This window comes from Miniopterus schreibersii (assembly GCF_964146895.1).
Source record: "Miniopterus schreibersii genome assembly, chromosome: 2".
In the NCBI taxonomy this organism is placed as follows: Eukaryota; Metazoa; Chordata; class Mammalia; order Chiroptera; family Miniopteridae; genus Miniopterus; species Miniopterus schreibersii.
Window position 1 is genome coordinate 109,671,902 of NC_138102.1, and position 27,157 is coordinate 109,699,058.

Consider the following 27,157-nt stretch of genomic DNA (forward strand, 5'->3'; position numbering starts at 1 on the left):
CCTGCAACCGAGGTACATGCCCTTGCACGGAATCGAACCCAAGGCCTTTCAGTCCACGGGCCAGTGCTCTAACCCCTGAACCAAACTGGCGAGGGCCCATTTGGTGAACTCTTAAAAAGAAAAAAAAAAGAAAAACACAATGGAAATGTTGACTAAATGTGAGAACTAAGGCAGGAAAGGATCAGAAAAGAAAGAAGCTATAGCTTGCCCAGGTGATTCTGACCAGAACCAAGAGCTGGTGTTAGGGATGGGGTAGCCTAATGATTAACAGCATGGACTGGAGGACCAGACTGTCCATGTTCAGATCTCAGCTATGCTACTGCCTGAGTTGTGTCACCTTGGGCAATTTAGCTAATACCTTCATTTGTGAAGTGCAAATGATAATAATAGTACCTACCTCAAAGACCTATGAGGATTAAGTGAGTTTACGTATGTAAAGCCTTTAGCCCGACCCCAATCCAAATTCTCTCTGTAACCTCCTCTCTACTTTAACATTCTCAATCCATCTTTCCCCAATATCTTCTCATTTTGAAAAGTTTAAGACAACCTATCTTGCTCCAAAAACTGCTCTCCTGTACTTTACCTACCACCTCTGGCCTTCAACCTGGGCTTTGCTATATTAAGATGTAGAACATTCTTATTCCTTAAAAAGCTTTCATTTCTTTTCAGGCCTGAAAGTGTGGAACCTGTTCAATATAAAAAGAATGGGAGTGATAGAGTATAGCTGACATCTCTTAATCAGCTTTCACCTCTTCCTTTTGGAACTGTCTCCTCCCCACTCCAGGTGACTGGTGTCTAAAGGAAAGGGCTCGTGACTGAACGTAGGCCAGTCAGACTGAATCTGGAGAGAAAGCAGTGGAGAAACTCACGTGCAGATGGTCATTGATGGCCAAAGAGCCCCTGAGTTGCCCCATTTCTGCCCTTACTGAGCCCTAGAATTTTAGGAATTCTTTCAAAGTTGCGATCTACCTAGTACACATTAGAAAAATTCCTGTATTTGTTTATGTTAGCAAGAAGTCTATCTTAAACCAAAGAGTCCATATACATGCTAGTAGACTGACTTATATTCCTTAGTTTCCACATCTGTAAAGTGGGGTTCTCTCAGGTCCCTTCAGCTCTAACTTTCTACAGTTCTAACAACAGGACAAGTCCCAGCAGATGTGTTCTGCTTGCTCTGGAATTCTCCATAACAACTTCACCATTACCACTCAGCACCATGTACCTTACGTGCAAATGGTGGAACTGAGAGATGTTTTTAAAGCTTTATATTTAGGTATAAAGCCACAAGCCTCCCATTTGCCACTTACTACATCTCAGCGGTATTATTTTGGTAACAGGGTCGCCAGCCTCTCTGCTATGGTGCTGAGCATAAATAGAACATGAACATTTCCAGGAATTGTCAACTTGGCACTTCTCATTAGGAGTTAAGATTTCTTTATAACGTTAGCAAAAATAAAGCCTAGGACTAAAACCTGCCCCAAACTTCTTCTAGAGGTTACATTTCCTCCTCAATTAAAATTTACTGTTTGGAAAAGTACAATGTACTCTTTTTTCCCTCTGGGGGCACAGGTCCTCCAAAGAATCATACACCGCTCAAACTAAAGAACAAGTATAAACACAGCTGCCTATTAAAATTAAGTAAAGGCAAACATTCCTGCAGCTAGCTACAACGGCAGCCTGCAAGTCTGAACTGCACCCATAAAAAGAGAAAGCTACCTTGCTAAGTGTATGGTTAAACTCTGAGGCTGCACCACCAGAAAAGCTGGTTATTGGAACTGCTGACGGCTGATAGCAGGATTTAAGAGCTGCAAAAGTGGGACCTGATTCCAGTATCAGGAGAGCCGACACACTGTCTCCTGATCAAAGCCAAGAAAATTTAGTCTTTTTTTTACTCTCAAGGTAGCAAGGTGGGATGGGATCAACCCAGGAGCTCTGCTCCTCGACCCCATATGGCCTCACATTAGACCTTAACCAGCCAAAAAATGGATAAAGTGAGAGATGAGGGAGAGAGAGACACCAACCAGGAATTAGTCTTCTGACAATAGGCAGGAAAGAGAAATAGGGAAAAGCCCCTAGTACTGTGTGACTGGAGTAGGGGAAGGGAGAATAGGGGCTGGTAAATGATAGGCTCTGGAGCAGCCACAGATGATCAGAATTAGGAAGGAGAGAAAAGCAAAATTTGAGAATGTGTTTTTATAGGCTATGAATTATCAGGCTTTTAAGTCTAAGTATCTGGATTCCAAATTTGGCTCTACCGTGTTATATGACTTTGAGCAAGTGACTTAACATCTCTGTGCTTCCATTTTCTTATCTGTGCAATAAGGGTAATAATACCACCTGCCTCATCAAGTCACTGTCAAGATTACATAAATTATTAAACGCTAAGGGTCTGGAACAGTGCCTGGCACAGAGTAAGCCCCCGATAAACATTATGATTATTATTTTACTGATATTATTTGAGGTTCTTTGTGAGACACAGAAAAGACTAAAATTCCTTTTTAATTACAAACAGATTATCTGACCTACCCACAAACAGACTAAAGCCAGTCCCAGTCTTCCCTACTGGCCATTTGCTCTCTCCACATCACATTCATCCTCCGGCCATCTTCAGCTCACTTTGTATCTGAGAGCGGCATCCAACTCATTCTCCACTGGCAGGTTCTGTCTCCACTTGGACATATATTGATCTACAGAGCATAGGGTATTGTGGATGGTTTTGAATTACCAAACAGTTCAAAGAGGCAATGAAAATAATTCTCCCAAATCCAAATTCACCAGTTAAGTCAAAACCTTCCAATCAAATTTGTTCTATGTACATCTAGCCTATGTATTCCCATAGAGTTCTAATGGATTTTAAAGTTGATGTGAGAGTGACACCTATATAGGGTCTAAGATTCTGGAACATTCTTAAGCAACAATATTCACAATATTCAGAGATTTAAAAACATTTGTGATTACAGATTTAAAACACAACTATATATTCTTCTACATCTCCATTCCTACCACCCTTCTACCTCCTCCCTGGCAAAAACAAGAACAGCTCTTCAAGCCCAGCCAGTGTGGCTCAGTGGTTAAGCACCGACCTAGGATTCAGGAGATTGAGGTTCGATTCCTGGTCAGGGCACATGCTCGGGTTGCGGACTCGATCCCTGACAGGGGGCATGCAGGAGACAGCTGATCAATGACTCTCTCATGATTGATGTTTCTATCTCTCTCCCTCTCCCTTCCTCTCTCTCAAATCAATAAAGATTTTTTTTTTTTTTAAAAAAAGAGCAGCTCTTCAATCAAGTGCACAGTTTTAGGAGGCCCATGCTTGGGGAGCAGTAAGTGAGAAAGAAGCCATGAGCCTAATCACCTGGTCAGAAAACAACCCTGGCTTTACTTTAAAATAACCTAGTAGGGTATTTGTGCATATGCATGTGCATGTGTGTATCTTTAATACCACTGCCCAGACCCCACCTCCACAGATTTTGGCATGAATTGACCTGGGTGAAATCTGGGGATCAGTTGTTTTTTAAAAGCCAGAGTTAAAGCTAAATCAACCCTGACTGTCAATAAGGTGACTGATGTAGCCAAATGACCCATACAGCCACAGGAGGGAGGAAAAAAAATGTCACAGTGAAAATATCTAAGAAAAAAGAACAATAAATCTACATTTTAAAGTGAGATGGATGCATCCCTGCTGGGGAGAGACCTGTCACATGGTTTGCTATTCCTAGAAAGAGCTGCAATTAGCTGCCAACAGATGCATTATTTCATCAGTCCCATAAATACTAGATAAAATTCTCTGCTCTTCCTTTATGTCAGCCTTGGGGGTAAGGGGGATCTTCTGATGAAATGTAATACTGAACTATCAAAATTTCCTTTTAAATGATTAAAATTAACATTAACAAAAATAAAATATTTTAGTAAAATCTTACTCCAAAATACCTCTAAAAGCTCTTGAAAATTTTCCTCCTGAAGTGAAAAAAAAGCATTAGTACAATTTTTTACAAAGCTAATTTCAACTATTAACACTACAGCATAATATAATTCCATTTCAAACCCAATGGAGAGCTAAGACTGCACAGGAGAAAAGATCCTAAATCAAGAGTTGGGAGGCCTCTATTCCAGTCCTGGCAACAAATAAGTAACCGTGTGATCATGGCTAAATGTTGATTTAATCTCCCTAGGACTTGATTTTCTCAGAAAAATTAGATGATCTGTAAGTCCCTCCCAGTCTAAAAGTCTGGAATACCAGGATATGTCTTCATCTTGCTGACTTTGTTACATTAGCAAATTAATGTGTTTACAATTTAGACAACCTCAAATTAAGTCATTCTGGCAATTTTACTAATAAATTTAACCAGTTCCCAGACACTATGCATAAACTGAATGAGCAAAACAGTGGATACAGGAGGAAGAGCAGTTCAGATAGTGGGAGCCCCAGGTAACACTTGAATATGGCACTCTCTTCTATCTGAGGTAGACCTACAGTCTTCCTTCCCCAACTATGCCAGTCAGGCAATAGTTCCTGCCCCAAACTCCAGTCTCTCTTTTTAAATGAGAAAATACATGAAAAGCACCTTCATGCTTTGGGCCATATCCTCACACCATTATTATTTTCTTAGTATTTCTCTTTATGTTAACTAATTTTAACTTAAATAAAAGCCATGTGTTGTTTTTTAAAAATATGTTTTTATTTATTGTAGACAGGGGAAGGGAGAGGGAAGAGAGTAGAAGAAACATCGATCAACTACCTCCCATACACACCCCAACCAGGAACTGAATCCACAACCTGGGTATGTGCCCTGACTAGGAATCAAACCAGCGACATTTCAGTGCACAGGGATGACACTCAGCCAACTGAACCACACCAGCCAGGGCAAAGCAATGTGTTTTTTAAAGGAACTTCATAATAGAAAACAGTTTACTTGCCATAAATGGAAAAAAAGTGTTAAATGGATACAAGAAAAAAAAGCAAAACAACAAAATCCAAGCTAAATACTACTGTCCACAGAAGGTTTTAAGCATGAGGACCTTTTTCTGTCTGTTAAAAAGAAAAACTGGCAACTATCAAGCAAGATGTTTCAGAAATACTTGTACCAAACAGGCTTTCACTTGGTTATCAGTATTGAAACAGAAAGAAAAAAAATAAATCTCTCACCATATGATTCAATCCCATTCCACATATCATAGAAAATCATTTTAAGAACCACCCAAGATCATAGCTGTCTGCACATCTCACATTTTGGGATGTGCAACAACAAATGGTTACAACTGTGCTGACATGCACTGTGATTCTTCTCTCCATGAGGAAGATTCTTATCCCAGATGGGCCTGGGCTCTAGCCACACTGTCACCTGGGGCTCCCACTACCTGAACTGCTCTTCCTCCTGTATCCATTCTGTCGCAGAATTTAGGTCTCTGCTTAACAACCCCTCATCAGAGAGGCTTTCTCTGACTGCCCCTAATAATGTACTAAGCCCTTACTCACCACCATACATGCTGTTTTTCTTCACAGCACTATCATCACCTGATACACAGTCATGAGCTGCTTAACAACAGGGATCTGTTCTGAGAAATGTGTTGTGGTGATTTGGTCATGTCATGAACATCATAGGGTACACTTACACAAACCTGGATGGTATAGCCTACTCCACACCTAGGCTGTACAGTATAGCCTACTGCTCCCAGGCTACAGCATGTCACTGTACAAAAGAACACGAGAAAACGATGGAATCAAGGGACGTGGTATACACAGGATGGATGAGGCTGCTGACAGTGTAACACCATGTACTGTTGTACAGCACTTTTTTTTTTAATAAGTAGAAAGAGTACACCTTAAAAGAATGACAAAAATTATAGTATGATAAATACGTAAACCAGTAACAAAGTTATTTATTATCAAGTATTATGTACTGTACGTAATTGTATGGGCTATACTTTTATAGAATAGGCAGTGCAGTAGGTTTGTTTACAGCAGCATCACCACCAACACCTGAGTAATGTGTTGCTCTATGGCCTTATGACGGCTGTGACATCACTAGGCAACAGGAATTTTCCAGATCCTTTATAAGCTTATGAAACCACCATCGTATATGCAATCAGTCACTGACCAAAAGGTTGCTGCGTGGCACATGACTATATGATTTATTCATTTACTTGCTGTCAGTCCCCATCAGACTATAGAATATAGTGAGCTCATAAGAATAGGGGCTTTGTTTACTATAATATCCCTAGCACCTAATGTCTGGCACATGGTAAATACTCATTATTTTGTTGAATGAACAAATGAATCCCCTCAGTTCATCTGAACGCCCTTCACATGTCTTTATTACCTAGTACCTGGCCCCTAGTTGGTCCTCAGGACGATATGATAATCATGTTGGGGGTATACAGAAATCTGGGCTCTCTGTAGTCCCTGCCCTTACCATAAGAAGGGGTCTTACTGTAGATGTTCACCCACCATTCCCCTTCTAGTACACAAGATGCCACAAAGTGAACTCAACTCAGCCACAGAAGTGCCTGGATAGACCACAAGCTAGATAAACTGAGATCAACACTGAACTTACATGCAGAGTACAGTCAAGTCATGGTATGACTGGAAAATCCCAGGCTAGAAATCTAACAAACCAAATACAATGCCTAAAATTTTTGCCATTATTTCTCAGTAACTTCAGATTCATCCAAGCATACATGTGAGAGCCAGAGTGTATCTCAAGACAGTGGCCAATGTGGCTATACATGGTCAGGCAATGCCAGCTCTAAAAGGAACAGGCTGAGTGAGCCCTCGAGCTGGTGAGTAGAGGAGAAACAGGCCAGCCCTGCATCTTGCTCCAGTGAGGGCAGCCAAGGAGCCCAGGGCATAGGGTCCATGGCAAGGAACAGCTCCAGCTCAGGAAAGGTTAAAGCAAATGTCAGCCCAGGACAGCCATTCCAGTAGGCTAAAGAACGGAGGTATCTGATGCTAATTGAGGAGGCACAGAGCTGTGTTCCAAGATATCCTTGCCAGTGGCTAAGAGAACATGTAGCGGGAAATCTAGTTTAGAGAGAAGGAAAATAAATAACTCCCAAACCTAAAGGACTGGGATTAAAGGCAGGGTTGCTAGGCTGACTGTTACATTACAATCATGACAAAGACCCAATCCCACAGCCAGGGCCAACACAATGGAACAGGAAGTCCTGGGGCCCAGGAGTTACTCCTACCATCCCTCAGGGTAAATCCTACCAAATAGTGAGACTGGGGCTGCCCCTGAACCTCCTTTCTAGATCCAGATTAGCTCAGGCACTGGAGGGAGCCTCTCAGTGCAGACAGAGCCCATGAATAGTGGGAAGGCAGATGGGCAGGCACACACTGCCTTCACCCTATTCAGCATTATCTTCATCTCCTAAGTGACTGACAGGAGCCTAGAGACAGCTTCCAGCTGATCTAGTGTCTACTACGTGACCCTGGCCAGTAGGGGACACACTGTCAAGTGTTCCTTCCACAATGCCAAACAGAATTACATCATTTTATTGCCAGAATTCCTCTTTTAAAATATAAGCATCCTGATAGGGTGAAAAAAACACAAAATCAATTTTCCATTAACATCTTAGAGTTTTATTAACAAAGATAGGGAGACCTGTCATCTAGGCAGATTCTGAGAGAATCAAAGGTTTAAATCCAGAACATAAATAAAAAGAACTAGGATCAATAACCAAATAAGGCCTTTGAGGCAGCTCAAAATTTACAAGAGAAACACAAAAATTCAACTTACAAACAAAGAGGAAACCAAGAATCTCTGAAAAGACCAAAACAAGAAAGCTTTTTAATAAAATAAAATCAGCTGATTCTTGGAGAAAGATCTCCCTCTTGGCCAAAGAGAAAGCCATTCCTCCCAAATCTATACAAATTAATTAATAATTACAACCAAAATTATTGTAAAAAATCAGAGGAGGTTGATGTATATACATACATATACAAGCATCACATTTTCCTACAGTCTAGTCCTTCAAAATTCAAAATGTCTTTACAAAAATTTAAATGGACTATTTAAAAGCTTATTAAAATTACTCTATTACAACACTGAAGAAACACTGAGGTCCTGAGAAATAGGCCTCTGGGTCCATTCACATTTTTTACAGGGACATTAAATTGAAGGCACTTTAATTCTGATTTTTTTCCTAAGATTTAAAAAAAAAAGTTTCAATTAAGTCCCATTTAATTTTAGAATTAAAATACAGCCATCAAATTAATTTAAATACACAGTTAAAGGTTTCAAATAAGAGAAGGCTGTTAACTCCTTTAAAATAACATTTCCTCCATCCCTTACATATATATAAAATTATGGCATAGTGAATTTTCTATTATGTATATAGATTGTAAAAGTGATTATGGAATGGAAAACTACAAAGTGAAGAAAGGGATGAAAAACTCCAAATTTAGGGTTTGTCAGTGAGTGGGGATGGGGGTGGGGGATGAGCTAGGATTGGGGAGTAGTACCAGGGTCCTCAAAGGCAGTGATACCTTCTTTTAACTGAGTGATGGGGAAACAGATGCTCACTGCACGGTTATTCTCCACACCTTACTTATATTACTTATATTTTGTAATCTTATTTAAAATACTCAATAATTAACAATAACTATTTAGAAAGTGAGTTTATGTAATTGTTATTGTAGAAGGTATAGAGACATATGTAAATCAACTCTCTTCAGAATATTTTTTCAGTAGCAGTGTTACTCAACAGGAAAACAATTAAGAGTACTTAATTTGTGCAGTAGCCAATCTATCATCACATTTGACCACTTCCACATAATTAACAAACAAACAAACATTATTTTTCTAAACTTCAACACAGATACACTAGATTTTTTCCCCACTCTATACTGTTTCGTTCTGCTTACTTTAAAAAAACAACAACAAAAAAAAAACACACCTCTTGTTCCCTCAACTTCTCTGTAACTTTCACCATTTGGTAGAAAAAAAATCTTAATTTTTTTCTTGTTCTCTGAATGAATCTGAAGAAATGACAATAAGGTCATACCTCTATTAAAACATACAAGAGTACTATTTACATCACCAAAATGATTATAAAATTAAAATAAATATTTTGGTAGGAACAGGCTTTTAGTTTGCCTGTTTTGTTGTTTCCAACGATGTGTTGCCAAGAGGAACCTCTAAGTCAAATACCAGGAAAAGACATTGGATACCCTAACATTTCTTTTAACATCTCCCCAATTCTATGTTATTTATTCTGCTTTCAATAAAGTGGTAGAAATGTTTCAGATACTTTAATTTGGCTTTGTTCACGCACCTGGAGTATTTAACTTGGTAAGGGCAATCCAACCTAAGAATCCCTGTGGTCTTCTAAGGTCAGCTATTTTCAGTACTTCAAAAAGCATAAAACATACATTTGCCTGTAATTTGGTCATGGGAGGAAATGAAAATGTTTTTTTCTTTTTCCACTGGGATTTTACTAGGCCTTCCTAAGTTAACTGGTTATCTAATGCTGATCAGATATTCAGACATATGTCATTAATAAAAATAGAAAAATTAATCATGACTACTTAATAAATGTGGTCTGGAAAAATCATTCAAAATATGAGGTCCATGAGGCAAAAACAATAAAAGTGGTCTTTCATTACCGGTATTTGCTTTTTAACCAGATGAACTGGTATTTTAAAAACAGCAATAACAAAGTCTAAGGACCACTGAGTATAAGTTCTATTACTGCTATCAAAAACTCTAGAGAATGTTGATTTCCTAACTCTGTTAAAAATGTGCAAGTCGACTTTCCTTTTTTTTTTGTCAGTTCAGTTCTCTGCTCCTCAATTTTTGTAAAAAGTATAAATCATGGGAGCTGTTAACAGGGAGTAAGTATTTCACATCACATCTTCCTGCTACAAACCAGACTAATGGCACTTGGACTATTTCTCTTTTCCATAGCTTCCAACTTTCCTTAAAATCAAAATGAGCCCCTCCACAAATTACTACCCTTACAAGTTAAATATTCTGGGTGTATGAACAAAAACAAATCAAAAAGGATGACTTTAAATCAATAACCTTTAAAAACAAACTAAGCCCATCTTACAAACAATCCCTACTGGCCACGCAGGACAGCCCAGGGAACAGGTACAAGGTGTGCCTTCCTAGAGGCTGTCTCCTCCTACACGAATCTGACCTTTTCCAGCAGGCAGCTCTGGCACCCCATGAAGCAGTTATCAGGAGGCCTAATGCTGCTTTCCCATCTGCACTTTCCAAATGGCTCCTGATGCCAAGGGCTGGGATATGACCTGGCTCTCAGATGAGAACATGCCTCCCAAGCGACTTGCCAAGTTTCCCTGGAAGCATTTCTAAGGAGATTCTCTGAACTCCCTCCTCACCTTCTCAGTGAGTGTTCATTCTTCCTTTCTTCCCCTCACTTCCTAATTCTACCTTCTCAGCCCAGCCCAGCCCAGCCCAGCCCTATGATGCTATATGTCTTCAGTCCAAACTCCTTACCCACTTTCGGGAACTGTTGATCCCCTCCCAGCCTAAAATCCCAACTTCAAATCCAAAGGCCATAATTCAACAATTTTGGAGCTGGTTTGAAGCGATCTTTTTGAGGCCTACCTGCAGGCAGCTCAGGTATGGCTTCTTCTCTAGCCTTCTCCAGCTTCTCCCTGACCCAGGGAAACTCCTGCAGGGAATCTAGGAATGCATCAAATGCTTTAGGGCCTCTGGAGGGTAGGATATCCAGCAGCATCATTGTTTTCCGAAGGCCTGTGGTTTGCGCTTTGATTTCTTGAACATGGTTTTCCGTCAAGACCCCTTCCTGGTAAAGATACTGAAGAACCAATCCCTCCACCAGCACCTCTGCACCCAGCTCCAGGCGAAGGGAGCGAAGCACTTGCTTGTCTCTAGCCTCCATTTCCCCCTGGGAAGAGACAAAGTTGTGGTTCAGATTACAGGAATACGATGAGCCCTTAAAGCTACTGCCCTTAAGGAAATGGACATCTTTGACCCTCACCAGAGTGTCGCGCCGTGGTGTTTAATACATGGCTGTTAAGCCAAACCTAATTAATTTCAAGTGTTTCTGAACATAGTGAACAACACTGAACGTGATCGTCTTTTCCGGTTTTGCTTTCTACACACGGGGGTCCTAGCTCAATTCCTCGTTCCATAAAGAGATTTGGGGAAAAGTGGGTCAGAGTCGCTGCTTAAAAAGCAACTTTTATCTGAGTATTACAGAGCGACCTTTCGTTTTAACACAGCTCAGGAGCAGCGGGGGTCCTGCTCTAACACGGCGGAGCCGCCGGCGCGCCCGCCCGCGCCCTGGCACACGGGCGCCGGCAGAGCCCGGGCCGCCGCGGGCGTGGGGACCGCAACCCGCTGGCACCAGCGCGGTTCTTAAACTTACCCTGGGCGAAAGGGCTTAGTGACACGCCGCCGCCTTCAAGGAAAAATGTGAGTGTCTGTGTCCAGTGTATACAGTGTAACTGACATATAGTCAGAGAGCCCACTGCTTCCCTCGGCGAATTCAGAATCGCCACCGCAACCCCGCCTGGGGGCTCCCCGCGCAGGGGACATGCGATGGGATTTTTTTTTTCTTTAAAAGAAAAACGTCCACACGCCGGTCCTGGCCTGTAGCCACGCGCGCTCTGAAGGCCTGTTGCCAAGACCACTCACCAGAGAGCGGAGGGCATGTGTGAGCGAGCGGCGGGGACACCCACGGAAGGCGGCCGGGCCGGCGGCCCCCGAGCCCCGGCGCCCCCGCCCCCCGCCCCCCGGAGCCGGCCGCGCGGCCCCAGGTGAGGAGGCGCGTGCGCGCTGCGGCAGCGCCCGTCTCGAACGTCTTTTTATTCCCGGCCTCACCGGCTGACCCTGTGGTATCACGAACAGGAGGGGCTACGAGAGGTTTTTCGGGGCAACCTGACTCGCTAAGAAGAGGGGGCTGGGACTGACCCTCAGAGCGGGCCGAGGGGAGAGCGGGGCCCTGGGCTCCCCGACTGCCACCCAAACTGGCCGGGCTGCGGTCGCCGGGAGCGGGATACGAGGGCGGGGGAGCCACCTCTGCTCCAAGCCCCCAGGCCGCAGGCGCGGCAGCCTGGGGCCCTCGAGAAAAGAGGGATGCGGGGCTTCTGGTTTCCTGTTACTTACGTCTGCAAACACGTATCTTAAAAAGTAAATAAATAAAACTGCAACCGGAATCCAGGCTTTCAGGGGAACTGTAACATAAACACCATCTTTATTGAAGGAGAAAACCGGCACCGGCACGCGTAGTCGCCATCTTTGTTGAGGGCAGAGACAGGAAGTGCTGTAGCCATCTTTATTGGGGGCTCAAGTGTCGGGCTGAAGTCTTTTCCGCCATGTTTGCTGCGGGTAAACAATATAGTCGCTTGGAGGGGTTATCTAAGGAAAAAAGTAACTGGATAATTGCATGTCTAACACGGTAACTCGGCCTTGTACACAGTCGAAATAATAGGTCTCAAAAAGTCATTTTATCAGCGAGGCCTTCCATGACCACTCTGTTTAAAATTGCACCAGCCATCTCCTGTACTCCCACCCCCTTTTCCAACTTTTATCTGTAGCACTATTGACATCTTACTGAAACTTCTACTTAATCTTATATTTATCATCTGTTTCCCTCCAGATAAAATGCAAGGCCGTTTCTTTATATCACAAGGTTCCTGCCCACAAAGCATTTACAAGTCGATCAGTCAGGATTCAGCTGCAGTAATCAGCGAGCTCCTCCAGACGAAAGGGGACCGACCCCCGCGAGCTGGGGACAGTCGCGACCATTGAAAGGCTGGAGAAGGACCAGCAGCCAAGCATAACCCCCTAAACACTGACAGCTGGCTCAGGGCCACAATCAGGAAGACAGAGTCAAGAAACTGCGGGCCCCCAGCCCAGTCGCCTCAGCACTGACGGTGAGGACGGGACAGTGGAACCGCCGCTGCGGGAAAACCGCGGCGCGGCTGCGGGAAAACCGCGGCTCCACCGCGGCACGTCCCAGAGCGTCAACACGGAGCCTGCAAATGCTACTTTGATGTACGCACTCGGCGAAGCAATTCGCATGCAGAACATATGCGCATGCAGAACATTAGCAAGCAAGGGCGTCTGGGACACGTAGTTTGCGGGTTTCCAGCGACTGAAGCGCAGAAAGGAATGCTGAAAAGAGAGAGGGGCTGATGCCGGGGGGCAGGTCTGCTGAGTTCACCACATTTTTCATTTGGAAGCCAAGACAAATGCATGATCCAAATATAAAGAAATACGAGAATGTCACATTGAGGGTCCTTCCTCAAATTCCTTCATGAAATGAGGCAGTCAGTCAATAAATACTTTTTTGTTGTTAATCGTAACCAGAGGATATTTTTTCCCCACTGCTTTCCAGAGAGAGTGGGAGGGAGGGAGGGGGAAAGAGAGAGAGAGAAACATCAGTGTCAACTGGCTGCCTCCCCTGTGCACCCCGACCGGGATGGGGAACCCACAACCCAGGTATATGCCCTTGACTGGGAATCAAACCAGTGACCCTTTGGTGGGAGGGCTAACACTCTAAGCACTGAACCAAACCGGCCAGGGCTCAATAAATACATTTATTGATTCACTTTTAAATCAATTGATGTTATATACAGAAAGTCATACATACTGCTAAAAATTAATTAACAGTAACAAAAAAAAAACCTTAAGCAGCGTTATTTTCATAGAGGTTTTCACAACCAACACCTTTAGTAGAAGACGAAAATATCTTTGTAAGAACTTAATGGAAAGCAATTCTAAATCTCATTCCACAAAACCTTCTAGTATTTGTATCCAGTTTAAAGTGTTGGTATACCAAGCTACCATTTTACTATACCAGTAATGACAATATTTTTACATGGGTGGCAGGTATTAATTTTCTAACTAGCATTTTACATATGTGAAGAGTGTGGAATCAAAGTGGTGAAATGCCTTAGCCAAAATCTCGCAGTTAATATATAGCAAAACCTGAATTCTAGCCAGTTCTCGCTGGTTTCGTGCCCTTTTCAGTACACAGTACACCACACAGCCCTGCGTGGTGAAGAGTCTGTTGTTCTGATGACAGCCCAAAATATTGGCAAATCATTCTAGTGCCACCTTACACTCTTGATACTCTTAAGTTCCAGGTACTCCCTTTACTCTCTTCCTCTTCTTTGGTTCTGGAATTGCTGTCCTTTCCTGAGCAAGGCTTCCTTTCTGTGTGTGGACAGGCGTTAGTAACATTCTCTGTCTTCATCCAGATGAAGTGCAGACGTCATGTGATACTGCCAATAGCTGAGGTTACCGACTTTTGGGAAGGAAAAACGTGTATTTTTCCCACCTACAAAGTAAACTTTGATAATTTTCAAACACATAGTAAAGTTTAAAGCAAATAGCACAAAAAAGAACACCCGTATAAAAACTGCCTAGTTAAGCCCTGCTGGTGTGGCTCACCATCCTGTGCGCCAAGAGGTTGCTGGTTGATTCCCTGTCAGGGCACATGCCTGGGTCTGGGGCTCGAGCCCCAGTATGGGGCATGCGGGGGACAGCCAACCAATGTTTCTCTCTCCCCCTCTCCCTCCCTCTCTAAGAAAATCAATAAAAGCATTTTTTTTTTAAAAAAAAAAAAAAGGGGGGGGAAGGGAGGGAGGGAGGGAGGGAGGAAGGAAGACCTACCTAGTTTAAAACACTTCCTTCTGACTTGTATTTGGAAAGGCTTTCAATCTCCTGGGAACTAGGAAGGAGACATTGGTGGTGACATCCAGGGGAAGGTGAAGAGCCACAGGGAGCTCCATGAGAATTCAGAGGACAGAAGAAAAGAGAATGAGAGACAGCATGAGAAGAATTAGTGCAGGAGCTAAGGGGCGTGGAGTCCTTCCGGTGAACAACCTTAGAGGTTAGCATTAAAGATCTGGATTAAATTCATAAGGTGAAGCCCTTGACCATCAAAATCCTCTTCCTATAGCCAATTTAGATGAGCATCCATGCTGCCTCCAGGCTATTTCTGTGATTGATTAGCCAGGCTGCTATCCATCAGCCTGGGGGAGGGCCACCACCCCCTCTAGTACACAGTGATACTTCTGAGCAGCACACAAAAGGTTCAGCTTCACTTATATAAATATCTAAGGCCAACAGGCCCAAAAGGGATCCACTGTAGATCAGAATCACTATCACAGGTGGTTACTCCTCCACTCTGTCCAGTCCCTCTCTGTAGGCTGAACTGTGCCCCCAACAGAGGATCAAGCACCTGTTACCCAGTGGTAACCAATCCATTTTCAGGAAGGACAGATATTGTCCTTTTTACCCCTCTCCTACCATGTTGACTGTATCAAGATATACCCATTGTGAGTTTGCAGAAGAAAGAGTCTAAAAGCTAGAAGAACAAGTGTAGTATTTTTCTGTTTTTCAGTTTGGTCTTTGGCTTTGCAACCTTCAAAACAAAAACCAAAGGAGTTGGATATTTTTGGTTTTTCTGGCTTCACAGATGTGGAAATTAACCCATGGAGAAAAACAGATTCATTTCAAGCATTCTTGAAACAGTTACAGAAATAGGTCACGAATTAAGTCACAAAGAAACTTCAATAAACTCCAAAATAATCCATAGCATACAATCTATGTACTCTAAAATTTTACAACGAAATTGGGAATTTTAACAAAAAGAAAGCTTCAATAAATCCCTTAAGTTTGGAGACTAAGTCAACTCTTGAGGGGGAAAAAAAAAAAAAATCATACATATTTCTATTGGTACCACCATACAGAAAACTATGGAGATTCCTCAAAAAAAGTAAAAATAGAATTATCATATGATCCAGCAATCCCACTTCAGGGTGTAGATGCAAAAAAAAATAAAATCAGTATCTCAAAGAGATATCTGCACTCCCATATTCATTGCAGCATTATACACAACAGCTGCAACCTAAGTATCCATCAATGGACAAATGGATAGATTTTATATATATTTCAGTCTTAAAAAAAAAAAAAAAAGGAAGTCACACCTATTAGAATGGCCAAAATCCAGAACTCTGACAACACCAAATGCTGACGAGGGTGAGAAGCAGCAGGAACTCTCATTCATTGCTGGCGGGAATGCAGAATGGTCCAGCCACTTTGAAAGATAGTTTGGCAGTTTCTTACAAAACTAAATATACGCTTATCTTATGACCCAGCAATCATGCTCTTTGGTATTTACTCAAAGGAGTTGAAAAGTTACTCCCAAACAAAAGCCTAACATGATGTTTATAGCAGCTTTATTCATAATTGCCAAATCTTGGAAGCTACCAAGATGTCCTTCAGGAGATGAATATATGAATATGCTGTGGGACATCCAGACAATGGAAGATTATTCACCCCTAAAAATAAATGAGCTATCAAGCATGAAAAGGCATAGATAAACCTTAAATGAATATTACTAAGGGAAAGAAGTCAATATGAAAAGGCTATATACTGTATGATCCCAACTATATGACATTCTGGAAAAAATAAAACTATGGAGAAAGTAAAATGATCAGTCATTGCCTAGGGATTGGCGGGGGTGGGATGAATAGATGGAGGGGGTACAGAGGATTTTTTAGGAGACTGAAAATACTTTGTACCAGCAGATATTTATCATTATACATTTCTCCAAATCCACAGAACACACAACACTAAGAGTGAACCCTAAGGATAATTATGGACTTTAGGTGATTACGATGTGTTAACGTAGATTCATTATTGTCACAAATATACCACTCTGGTGAGGGATTTTGATAATGGGGGAAGCTATGAATGTGTGGGGAAAAGGGTATATGGGAAATTTCTATACCGTCCCCTCAATTTTGCTATGAACCTTAAACTGCTCTTTAAAAAAAAAAATGTCTTAACTAAAAAACAACATAAAAAGAAAATCCTCTCATACACTGCAACATGGATGAACATGGAAGACATTATGCCAAGTGAAATAAGCCAGAAAGACAAATACTGCATGATGTCACTTATATGTGAAACCTAAACAAGTCAAATTCACAGAAGCAGAGACTATAACAGTGGTTGCCAGGGCCTGGGGGGTGGGGTGAATGGGGAAATGCTGGCCAAAGGGTACACAGTTTAAGTTATAGGGTATGAATCAGTTCTGGAGACCTAAGTTCAGCAGGGTGGCCATCCTTAATAATACTACATTGTATATTTGAAATTTGCTGAGAGTAAATCTTAAATGTTCTAGTCACAAAAAAAGATAACTGTGAAGCGATGGATATATTAATAAGCTCAATTGTAGTAATCATTTCACAAATATATACATACATCAAAGCATCACACTGTACACCATAAATATATATAATTTTTATTTGTCAATTATACTTTAATAAAACTGAGGACAAAAAACACACTTCTAGCCAATAGAGCATAGAAAGAAAAAAACTTTATAGCAGAGAAACTAGCAAATACCACCTAAGCCAAATGATCAAGGTCAGCATCCCCAGAAATAAGTCATGTCAATATCGTGTGCCCTAATATGATATGACAAGAAGGGCACATCACTTCTGTGGTATTCTGCCCCGAAATTCATAATCTCCATCTTTTCATAAGAAAACATCAGGCAAACCCAAATTGAGAGACTTTCCAGAAGGTATCTAACAATTACGTTCAAAAGTGTCGAGGCAATGAAAGACAAGGAAAGACTGAGAAACTGTCACAGACTGAAGGAGACTAAAGAGAGACGACAACTGAAGGAGAGAAGCTGTGGGAAGGAAGGGAGAGGAAAGAGCAGGAAAGGAACCTGGTGAAGGACTTGGCCATTGTCGGGAAGGCATGAGGCCTTCCAGACCTAAATTCCTTTTTTGTTGCTGTTGGTTTGTTAATCCTTACCTGAGGATACTTTCTCCATTGCTTTTCAGGGAGAATGGAAGGGAGAGGGGGAGGTGGAGAGAAACATCGTTATGAGAGAGACACATCGATTGGTGGCCTCCCACACACGCCCCTAGCAAGGCCAGGGATGGAGCCTGCAACCCAGGCATGTGCCCTTGGCCGGAATCGAACCTGAGACCCTTCAGTCTGTGGGCCGACGCCCTCACCACTGGGCCATTTTCTTGACATGCAACAGGAATCCCATGTAGCCTCCCTTCCCTGTACCCCTCCCCCCACAAAAAAGATAAAATAGAATTTGTCCAAGGAAATATAGACATCCATCCCTGTAACTGTAAATCTTAGAACTACACTTGAAATATGCATCCATGCTGTCCCCTCTTTCTATATAACTCTTGATAAAGGTATTATGCTGTAGATAATATTACCTGAATAATGTGCACCAACTAATTACTAATTTACTAAATTATGAATTCTAATGATTCCTTTAGTTCTCTAATATCTCATTTTGATCTTAGATTAATAATTTCTTATTGTGAAAATCCTGGGACAGTTCACAAAAATCTAAATTGCAAACCTTTTAAAAGAGCCAAATACATTATTACGCAAATTATCATGTACTAATTTAATACCCCAACATTTCTAGATGTTTGAAGTATTATGCTATAAGATTTTAGTGATTGATACTACTAGGATTATTGCAATGTAATTTGACAGCAATAAGTTTTTATTGAGTATTTATTATGTGCTAGGTTCAGTTAGGGCTAACATACTGAAAGACAGATAATTTATCTTCAGGGATCTTAGAACCTAGAGGAGAAGACAAACATAAACAAGGAAACAAAAAATAATTATTATAAATTTTTATAAATGCAATGAAGGAAGAGTGCTTAGATAAGAAAATCCAGTTGGGGTGAGGGGAAGGGGTTTCAATTGAGTCTGCAGAGAAAGCCTCTTCAAGGAGGTGACCTTTCCTATTTTTCTTCAAAAAAACTGTACTACACACATTTAAAAGATGGATAATAAGCCAGTTAAGAATTTAGGTGTTAGGACACCTAAAGATATTACGACATGCAAAATAAGTCCTTCGTTTCCTGGCATCCACAATGAAAAGAAAAACCATTTGTGTTGTACAGTTCTCATCTCTCAAATAAAGAAAACATACTGAGTCATCAAAAGTTGCTTCAAATTCTTTGACACTGTTTCAAGCAGGAATTCATCATATGACTCTTTGTATAAGAAATATCAGATAAATCAATAAACTATGATTTTTCCTGTGTTACTTTGCATAAGACACTAAAAATGTTCTTCAACTGTATATTTCTGATATTCATCCAATATAAAGCACAAGATAATGCAACCCAGGTACTGACTGGTATGACTAAATGCAGCGACTGAAAGAAACTAGTAAATGGATGCCATTTAAACTCTCTCAAGTGCTAGTTAACAACTGAACCTAAGTATTCTAAATGACAAATTTTAATAGCTAAGTTCTCTGCTGAATATCTACTGGGCTGACGTCACATATCACTGATTGAAGAGAAATCCATACATTTGGGATAGCAGATATGAGGAAGATTAATTTAACATTTTTGTGATGAGTAACTCAGTGTTCCTTCCATTCTTGTTCAATGCAAGAGACAAAGAAGCAAGCTGTTTTCAGGGAAAGGGGCCAAGGTATTTCAATGAACAACAAAAAAAGAGTTTGAACTTGTTTAAGCATATGGCCAAGTATTTGGCTGAGACCACAGACTATGACATCATAAAGCACAAAGAAATTATTTTGACACCCCCCCCAAAACCTGAGTATTTCCATTAACAACTGGTCGGTGACCCCAAAAAAACCTTCGCGTGGACCTTACTTAAAGTTTCCTTGCAAGCAGCACTACATCATCATGAGTCTGCCAGGATGACTTAGCACATGTACCAAGTAGTTTAATGAGCCAAGCTTTTACCTGAGGTCGTTTCATGAAGCCCATTTAAATAATTAAACAATGATTACTAGATATAATGATCTTGGTTTCAGCATAACTGAGGCTGGGCTGTTCTCTCTGACAGCAACCTGCCAAAAGGCTTAGCTTCATTTTGATAAAGCGAATACAACTCTTATTGCAAACAAGGGTGCTTCCCTTCCTTCTCATTTGTGCTGATAAGTGGGAATGCGTCCAGTCTACCTACCAGCTATGCCAGAAGTATAGAATTTTGAACAAACAGTGGATATGAATATTAAAGCATTAGAACTGCTCCTTGGGGAAACTTTTACTTAGTAGGGAAAAGAATTTAACCATTAAAAGTGCTGGTGGATTCTTTATGCCTCTTCTCCCAGATGAGAACATGAATGCTGGATGCTTGGAGCACCAGTCAACCTGCAGCGTGAGATGGGCTGAGATAAGTTTCTCTCCACCCAGAGAAGCTCTCCCGTTGACCAGGAGCATAAGGGAAGGGGAAAGACAAACGAGCTATGGTCTGTGGCCTACCTCACCAAATTCATTCGGGCCACCTAGATTTCTTCTAATGGCCTAAGAACACCAGATACGCAGAAGAAATAGGAAACACACCACCCCTGTGGCTTCGAGTGTTTTTTTCTCCTTTTGAGTGGCAGTTTTAGACTGTCTTCTCTTGAGGACAGGGAATTGGTTTTTCATTTTTGTAGTCTATGTTCAAATGACCTCCTACTATGCACACAGCAGGTGCTCGGTAAATATGTTTGACCAATAAATAGCATGACTGTTCTATTGATTTCATTTTACACACAGTGCCTAATTATGATGCCTTGTAGTAGACACTCAAGAACATGGGTCATCAAATGTATATAAGACCAGGGTATTACGACCAGATTTCTTTTTGTCCCCCCATTTCTGTATGCTAAAGCACCTGAGAAAGCCGCCCTGGCCAGGCAGCTCAGTTGGTTAGAGCATCAGCCATGTACCAAAAGGTTGCGGGTTCAGTTCCGTCAGGACACATATGCCTACGTTGCAGGTTCCATCCCTGGTCGGGGTACGCACAGGAGGCAACCGATGGTTGTTTCTCTCTCATGTCCATGTTTCCCTCTCTGTCTCTTTTCCTCTCTCTCTAAAAATCAATAAAAATATATCCTCAGGTGAGGATTTAAAAAAAAAAAAAAAGAAACTGAGAAAGTAAAAAATTCCTATCAATTCTTTTGTGGCTAATTTTATAAGGGTTATAGGCTGTACAATGCTTATTACATTGATTATTACATGCCTTCTAAGATTCAGTTCTACAAAATTAAACATTTCTTTTACGGCACAGAAGGATTGGGTTCTTACAGAGGCCAAGTGAGCCAGTGCATGTGACATCTCCTTGAAAAGAATACAAGCTGTTTCACAGAATGTGGATTATTATACAATCACAGAATTCAGGAAATGGAAAGGAGCTAAGAAATGGTTTCTTAATCCACAAGAGTGAAAATGGAGGTACAGAGGGGGGGAGCGACTTGTGGCAATAGGACTAGTAGCTAGTAGAATGAAATTACATCATGTACCAAATTTATTTCTCAATATGTAACCGAGCAATGGCTTTTTCAGTCATTTCGCCTGAGTTAATACACATGATTTCAAACTTTCAAAACGATGCCAAGTTTAGGATATTTATGCGCACATATTTTTTTCTAGACTTTATGTTTTACCTTGTTTAAAACTTTTCGGGTCCTTTACGAAGATGGTGTCGAAAGCAAAGAAGGAAGCCCCTGCCCCTCCCAGAGCTGAAGCCAAAGCAAAGGCTTTGAAGGCAAAGAAAGCAGCGCTGAAAGGCGTTCACAGCCCTAAAAAACAGCAGCTCTGCACGTCACCCACCTCTGACAGCCGAAGACGCCGAGGCTCCGAGGGCACCCAGGAGAAACCAGCTTGACCACCGTGCCGTCATCAAGTCCCCCTGACCGAGTGGGCCATGAAGAAGACAGACGACAGAAGACAGCGAGACGCTGAGTTCACGGTGCACGTCCAGGCCCACACGCCCCGGATCGAACAGGCTGGGAAGAAGCCCTAGGACACTGACATGGCCAAGGGCAACCCCCGATCAGGCTGATGGAGGGAAGGCGGCAAATGTTCAACGGGCTCCTCACTACGGTGCTTTGGATGTTGCCAACAAAATTGGGATCATCTCAACTGAGTCCAGCTGGCTAATTCTAAATATAAAATTTTTACACTGTAAAAAAAACACAAACTTTTCAGGTTACCAATGTCCCATGAGATAATCGATGAACATCATTTCACCTTAATGTCTCTGGAGAGAAAACACACACACACACACACACACACACACACAAAACACACCCACTATCTAGTCTTCATAAATGAACTCTTCAAAAATTGATTGTTATGGATGCAACTGGGTAGATGTTTGTAGAGGGCTCCAGTACCAGTGGGAAGTGAAGGTCACCTTGAAGAATCGCCTCCATTACATCATTACATACGCTTCTTACTGAGATCAAAATGGTACCACAGCTGCAGCAGGGAGGCTCTGCTGTTTGGAGCAGCATCCCAAACACCAAAAAGGTTCCTGGCTGGATTCCCTGTCGGGGCACCTACCTGGATTGCGGGTTCGATCCCCAGCGGGGCCGTGTGCGGATGCAGGGTGGGATAGGTGGGGCCTGGATGGGAGAGAAGCCAATCATTGTTTCCCACACTGATGAGTCTGTGTGTGTGTGTGTGTGTGTGTGTGTGTGTGTGTAAGAATCAGTAAACATATCCTCAGGTGAGGATTTTTTTAAATAAAAGCAAAAAAGAAAATGGCACAACAGTTCAATAGTGGTTCAAGATGTTCCACTAGTGCCCAACTGAACTGAACTCCTCACCTGTCTGCCTCTGTATCTCATACAGTGACCCTGATCCTTTCAGTTCTCAAACTTCAGAGAGCATCAGAGTCACCAGTGGTGGTGAGAGCTGAGCGTCTGGCTCTGCCCCCAGAGGTTCTGATTCAGCAGACCCGGGCTGGGGCTCTGGAATTTGTGTTTCTGACAGGTTCCCAGGTGATGCTGTCTGGGGTCCATTGTTTTAAATTTAAATAAACAAATAAAGCTGATAAATACATTTTCATCAAGATTAACCAGTATTGAAGTTACTTGAGAAGGGTTTTTATAATCTTAAATTAAACCTAGAACACAGGGGTTGGTGATTTTTAATCCAGATGCCAGCTCCACGCCTTCTACAAAAATGAGTATCCAAAGCTTTTTGTTGAGCTCTTTCATTCAGAGAACAGAACTGTGACCTATTGTCAGAGACTTCCAGGAATATTAGTTATCAACTGCTGAGTAGTACTTTGAAAATAATGAGTGTCGTTGTTGCAGGTAAGATTCTATTAAGCATTTTCCATTCAGTAATCCTTCATCATAGTGAACAAAGAAGAGCGCTGACTCCTGTGCAATCCACACCTGGTCCTGTTGCTTAGCGATGGGCTTTGGGTACCATTACAGTATTGTGTTTTCTTCTTCAAAAGGGGACAGTGTGTCACAGGTACTTTTAACTTTACCGAATGCTCCGGTAAAGGATTCATACACATTTTTATTTAATCTAGCAGACTAAACATTCTCAAAGTGAGAAGCTTTCTTTTAGAATGTTTTTAAATGCACTGTTCTATTTCTTCAAAGTGAAACTCTATGATTCACAATCTTGGAATTCACTTCTGGAAAGGATTCATCTTTCTGACAAAGAGCCATCAATCAGTTAATACGTAATTGTAGAGTCCTTCATCTATGTTCAACAGTGGGCTGGACAAGTGGTAGATTCTAAAGACATGGAAAAGAAAATCTGTGGACACAGTTGCACACTGTTAACAAGCAGGTTTAGGTATTATTAGGACAGTGTCTCCTTCATAAGATCTATGATGCACAAGAAAGACACAATTAATTTAGAAGAAACTGTAGCAAACTACCTAAGACCCTATGCAATTAGCTACAAAATTACAAAGCACTCCACCAAAAGCCTTTTTAAGAATTCAGAGAGGGTAGTGGCATTTATTAAGTGCTTCCTATATGCTAAACACTTCAAATGCATTATCTCTAATAATTGTCAGAACAGTTCTGCAAAGTCAGAATTATTATTACCCTCGTTTTCAGATGAGGACACCAAGGCTTAAAGGTTAATGAGTTTTCGAGTAAATAAACCTAGGTGTGGATTAAGTAAAGGAGAGCTTCCTGGAGTGTGGCTTGAGACCCACACTCCCCACCCTTTTCCCTGGTGTCTCTCTGCATTATTCATAAACTCAGGGCCTAATTCCAGGCTGCATGTGCCTCTGGGAAAAGACCTAAGCTTTAATCCATGCCTATTAACTTATGTGAATACCTGTCCATTCAGCCCTTTCAGCTAAGTGGAAATCCTCTGAGACAAGGCTAAAGCAGGTAGGATTTATTTTTATATTATTTTTGAATAATGAGTTCTGTAGAATGATAAATGATTTGCATAGAACAATGTTGACCTATAAAAGCACACCCTGTGTTTCCATAATAGCAGAACCAGATCAACCTCCCGGGTTTGAATTGTGCAGCCTCCCTGTACAAGCAACCATTCTCCTTACGTTGCCAGAGGAAGGGGTGGGTGGCATTCCTCTGTCGTTAGTGGGAGTGGGGTTCTTGCCATATCTTCAGAAAAGGAATTTTCTAAGACTACATGGGAGAATGAATGGGTTTTATTTGCGTGGAATTATGTTTCTCAGTTTGCAAAGTCCCGCGGCCCTTAAACCAGTCCTGGGTAATGTGTAGCTAGGGGTTCAATGGAGCTAAAAGCCGGGCCAGTGTCCAGAGTTTCCGTTCCATGGTGGAGCTGGGTCCAAGGTAGCATCAGGCTAGTTAAAGTCCATTAGTCCATTGTGTGGGTCCACGTGGCTCAGAGCCATGTGAATGCAGGGGAGCAGGTCCCCTGCCACAGGAGTCCCAAGAGAGCAAGAGACCCAGGCCTGTGTGGCTCGGTGATTAGAGCATCGGCCCGAGCACTGAAGGGCAGCTGGTTCTGACTCCCAGTCAAGGGCATGCGCCTGGGTAGCAAGTTCGCTCCCTGCCTCCAGCTGGGGTGGGTGCAGGAGGCAACCAATTGGTGTGTCTCTCTCACATGGATGTTTATCTCTCTCTCTTCCCCTCCCTCTCTCCCTTCCATTCTCTCTGAAAAGCAATGCAAAAATATTCCCAGGTAAGGATTAACAGAGAGAGGGAGCGAGAGCAAACTCCCTTTGTTTAGGAATTAAGCACCTCAGATTTCACACCCTTGCAGTGGCCACACCTATTCTGCCCACTGACTCACTCCCAGGTGTGACTGAGCATTTTCCCACGTCACCCAGACCTTAGTGGGTCATAAGTATATTATCTGGTCTCTTCCCCCAGCCATCTGCGGGGAACATGCTTGGAGGATGTTAACTGCAGCTTCCTGGCAAAGCTGTGTAAATGGCATACCTGTATTATCTAGTCTCCCCTTTGCTCCTTTCCTGTAAATAATAACCAGGTTACTATAACCGTATCACCTCAGCCTATTTTGATGAACCTTTTTGATTCAACTATTCCTTGAATTTTATCTTTAGCCCTGTCTTAAAGTACCTCAGATTTTCCAAATAACAGTATCTAGTTTCACCTGCAACACTCTGCCCCACTCTCCAAACAAACTCAGAAAAACACAAGATAAGTTGTCATGTTTTCCAGGAGGCTTTTGAAATGAAAGACTGACTGTGGCCCCTTACTTCCAGACTAGGGGTAAGGGAGATTATCAGGACAAAAGCAGAACATCGTGCCCACAACTTGTCAATTATCTTAAAATATCTCTGAAAGTTTTGTAAAAAGTAGAGGTAAAAGAGCATATATGGTTATTATTTATACTAACCACTGAGCCCTGCTCTGGGAATGAGGAATCCTGGGTTCTAGAACTGTTTCTGCCCAAGTTTCAAGACTTTCACAGTGTATAAAATATGAGAAACAAGAATGAAAAAATGTGACACCATCAAGTACTATCTGGGATACAATGAAATGAGAACTCTCATATGCACCCAGTGGATTTCTAATATTCAAAAAAAGGAAACAATCAACAGAGTGAAAAGGCAGCCTGCGGAATGGGAGAAATATTTGCACACCATATATCTGATAAGGGGTTAATATCCAGAATATATAAAGAACTCCTAATTCTCAACAACTAAATAAATAGCCCAATTTAAAAATGGGCAAAGTGCTCGGCCGGCATGGCTCAGCGCTTGAGCACTGACCTAGGATCCAGGAGACTGTGGTTCAATTCCCTGTCAGGGCACATGCCTGGGCTGCTGGCTCGATCCCCAGTTGGGGGCCTGCAGAAGGCAGCCAATCAATGACTCTCTCATCATTGGTGTTTCTCTCTCTCTCTCCCTCTTCTTTCCTCTCTCTGAAATCAATAAAGATACTTTTTTTTTTTAAAATGGGCAAAGTGCTCATCAGCAGATGAGTGGATAGAAAAAGTTGTGGTACATTTACACAGTGGAATACTATGCAGCTGTAAAAAAAAAAAAAAAAGAACTCTTACTCTCTGTGACACATGGATGGACCTGGAGGGCATTTTACTAGGTGAAATAAGCCAGGCACAGAAAGAAAAATACCATGTGATCTCACTAATATGTGGAATCTAATGTACAAAATAAACTGACAAACAAAATGGAACCAGAAGCATGGATACATGGAACAGACTGAAAAATGTCAGAAGGGAGGGGGTGGGGGTGACTGGATAAAGAAGGCGAAGGGGTTGGCTAAAGAACAAATATGAATACCCCGTGGACAGGGACTATTGTGTGCTAAAGGCCAAGGGAGGGAGAGGCGGGGTGCGTGGAGGTGGGCAAAGGGGGAGAAAATGGGGGCCACCTTCAGTAGTGTCAACATTAAAAGATTTTAATTTAAAAAATGGGCAAAGGACTTGAACAGACATTTCTCCAAATAATAAATGCAAACGGCCAACAGGAAGTACAATGGGTACTACAAAATAGTCCTGGGGATATGCAGTGGGCCGTAGAGAATGGAGTCGACACAACTGTAATAACTGGGTATGGGGTCCGACGGGCACTGGACTGTCAGGGAATCGCTTGGTACGTATGATTGTCCAACCACTATGCTAAACACCTGAAACTAATGTGAAAGAATATTGAATGTAAACCGTAATTAAAAAATAAAATTTAAAATAAAATACTAAAGCTCAAGTAGAACTAAAAAAAAGAAGCATATGCAAAAAATGCTCAAGGTCACTCATCATGAAGATCAAAACCACAATGTAACATCACCTCACGCCCATTAGGATGGCAACCGTCCAAACATCAAAATCAAAAACAGAAACTAGCAAGCGCTGGTGCGGATGGGGAAAGGTTCAAAGCATCGTGCACCACTGGCGAGGCTGTGAAGTGGTGCAGCCACTTCGGAAGACAGTGTGGAG

At 42.0% G+C, this 27,157-nt stretch overlaps 1 protein-coding gene across 6 annotated transcripts in view; it reads right to left on the reverse strand.

Moving 5' to 3' along the window:
* CRADD (CARD and death domain containing adaptor protein) overlaps positions 1 to 12,255 on the reverse strand; it is a 178,323-nt gene extending 166,068 nt beyond the window's left edge. For 3 of the 6 annotated variants that reach the window (XM_081130906.1, XM_081130910.1, XM_081130908.1), the window contains exons 1-2: positions 11,362 to 11,723; positions 10,575 to 10,878 (exon numbers count right to left, since the gene is read on the reverse strand). In XM_081130906.1, coding sequence (XP_080987032.1) covers positions 10,575 to 10,872 — 298 coding nt within the window. In that variant the 5' untranslated portion in view covers positions 10,873 to 10,878; positions 11,362 to 11,723. Of the gene's footprint in view, positions 1 to 10,574; positions 10,879 to 11,361; positions 11,724 to 12,101 lie in introns of those variants that run through there. The other 3 variants (XM_081130905.1, XM_081130907.1, XM_081130909.1) reach the window with 2 other exon arrangements.
* Positions 12,256 to 27,157: the final 14,902 nt, after the last annotated feature.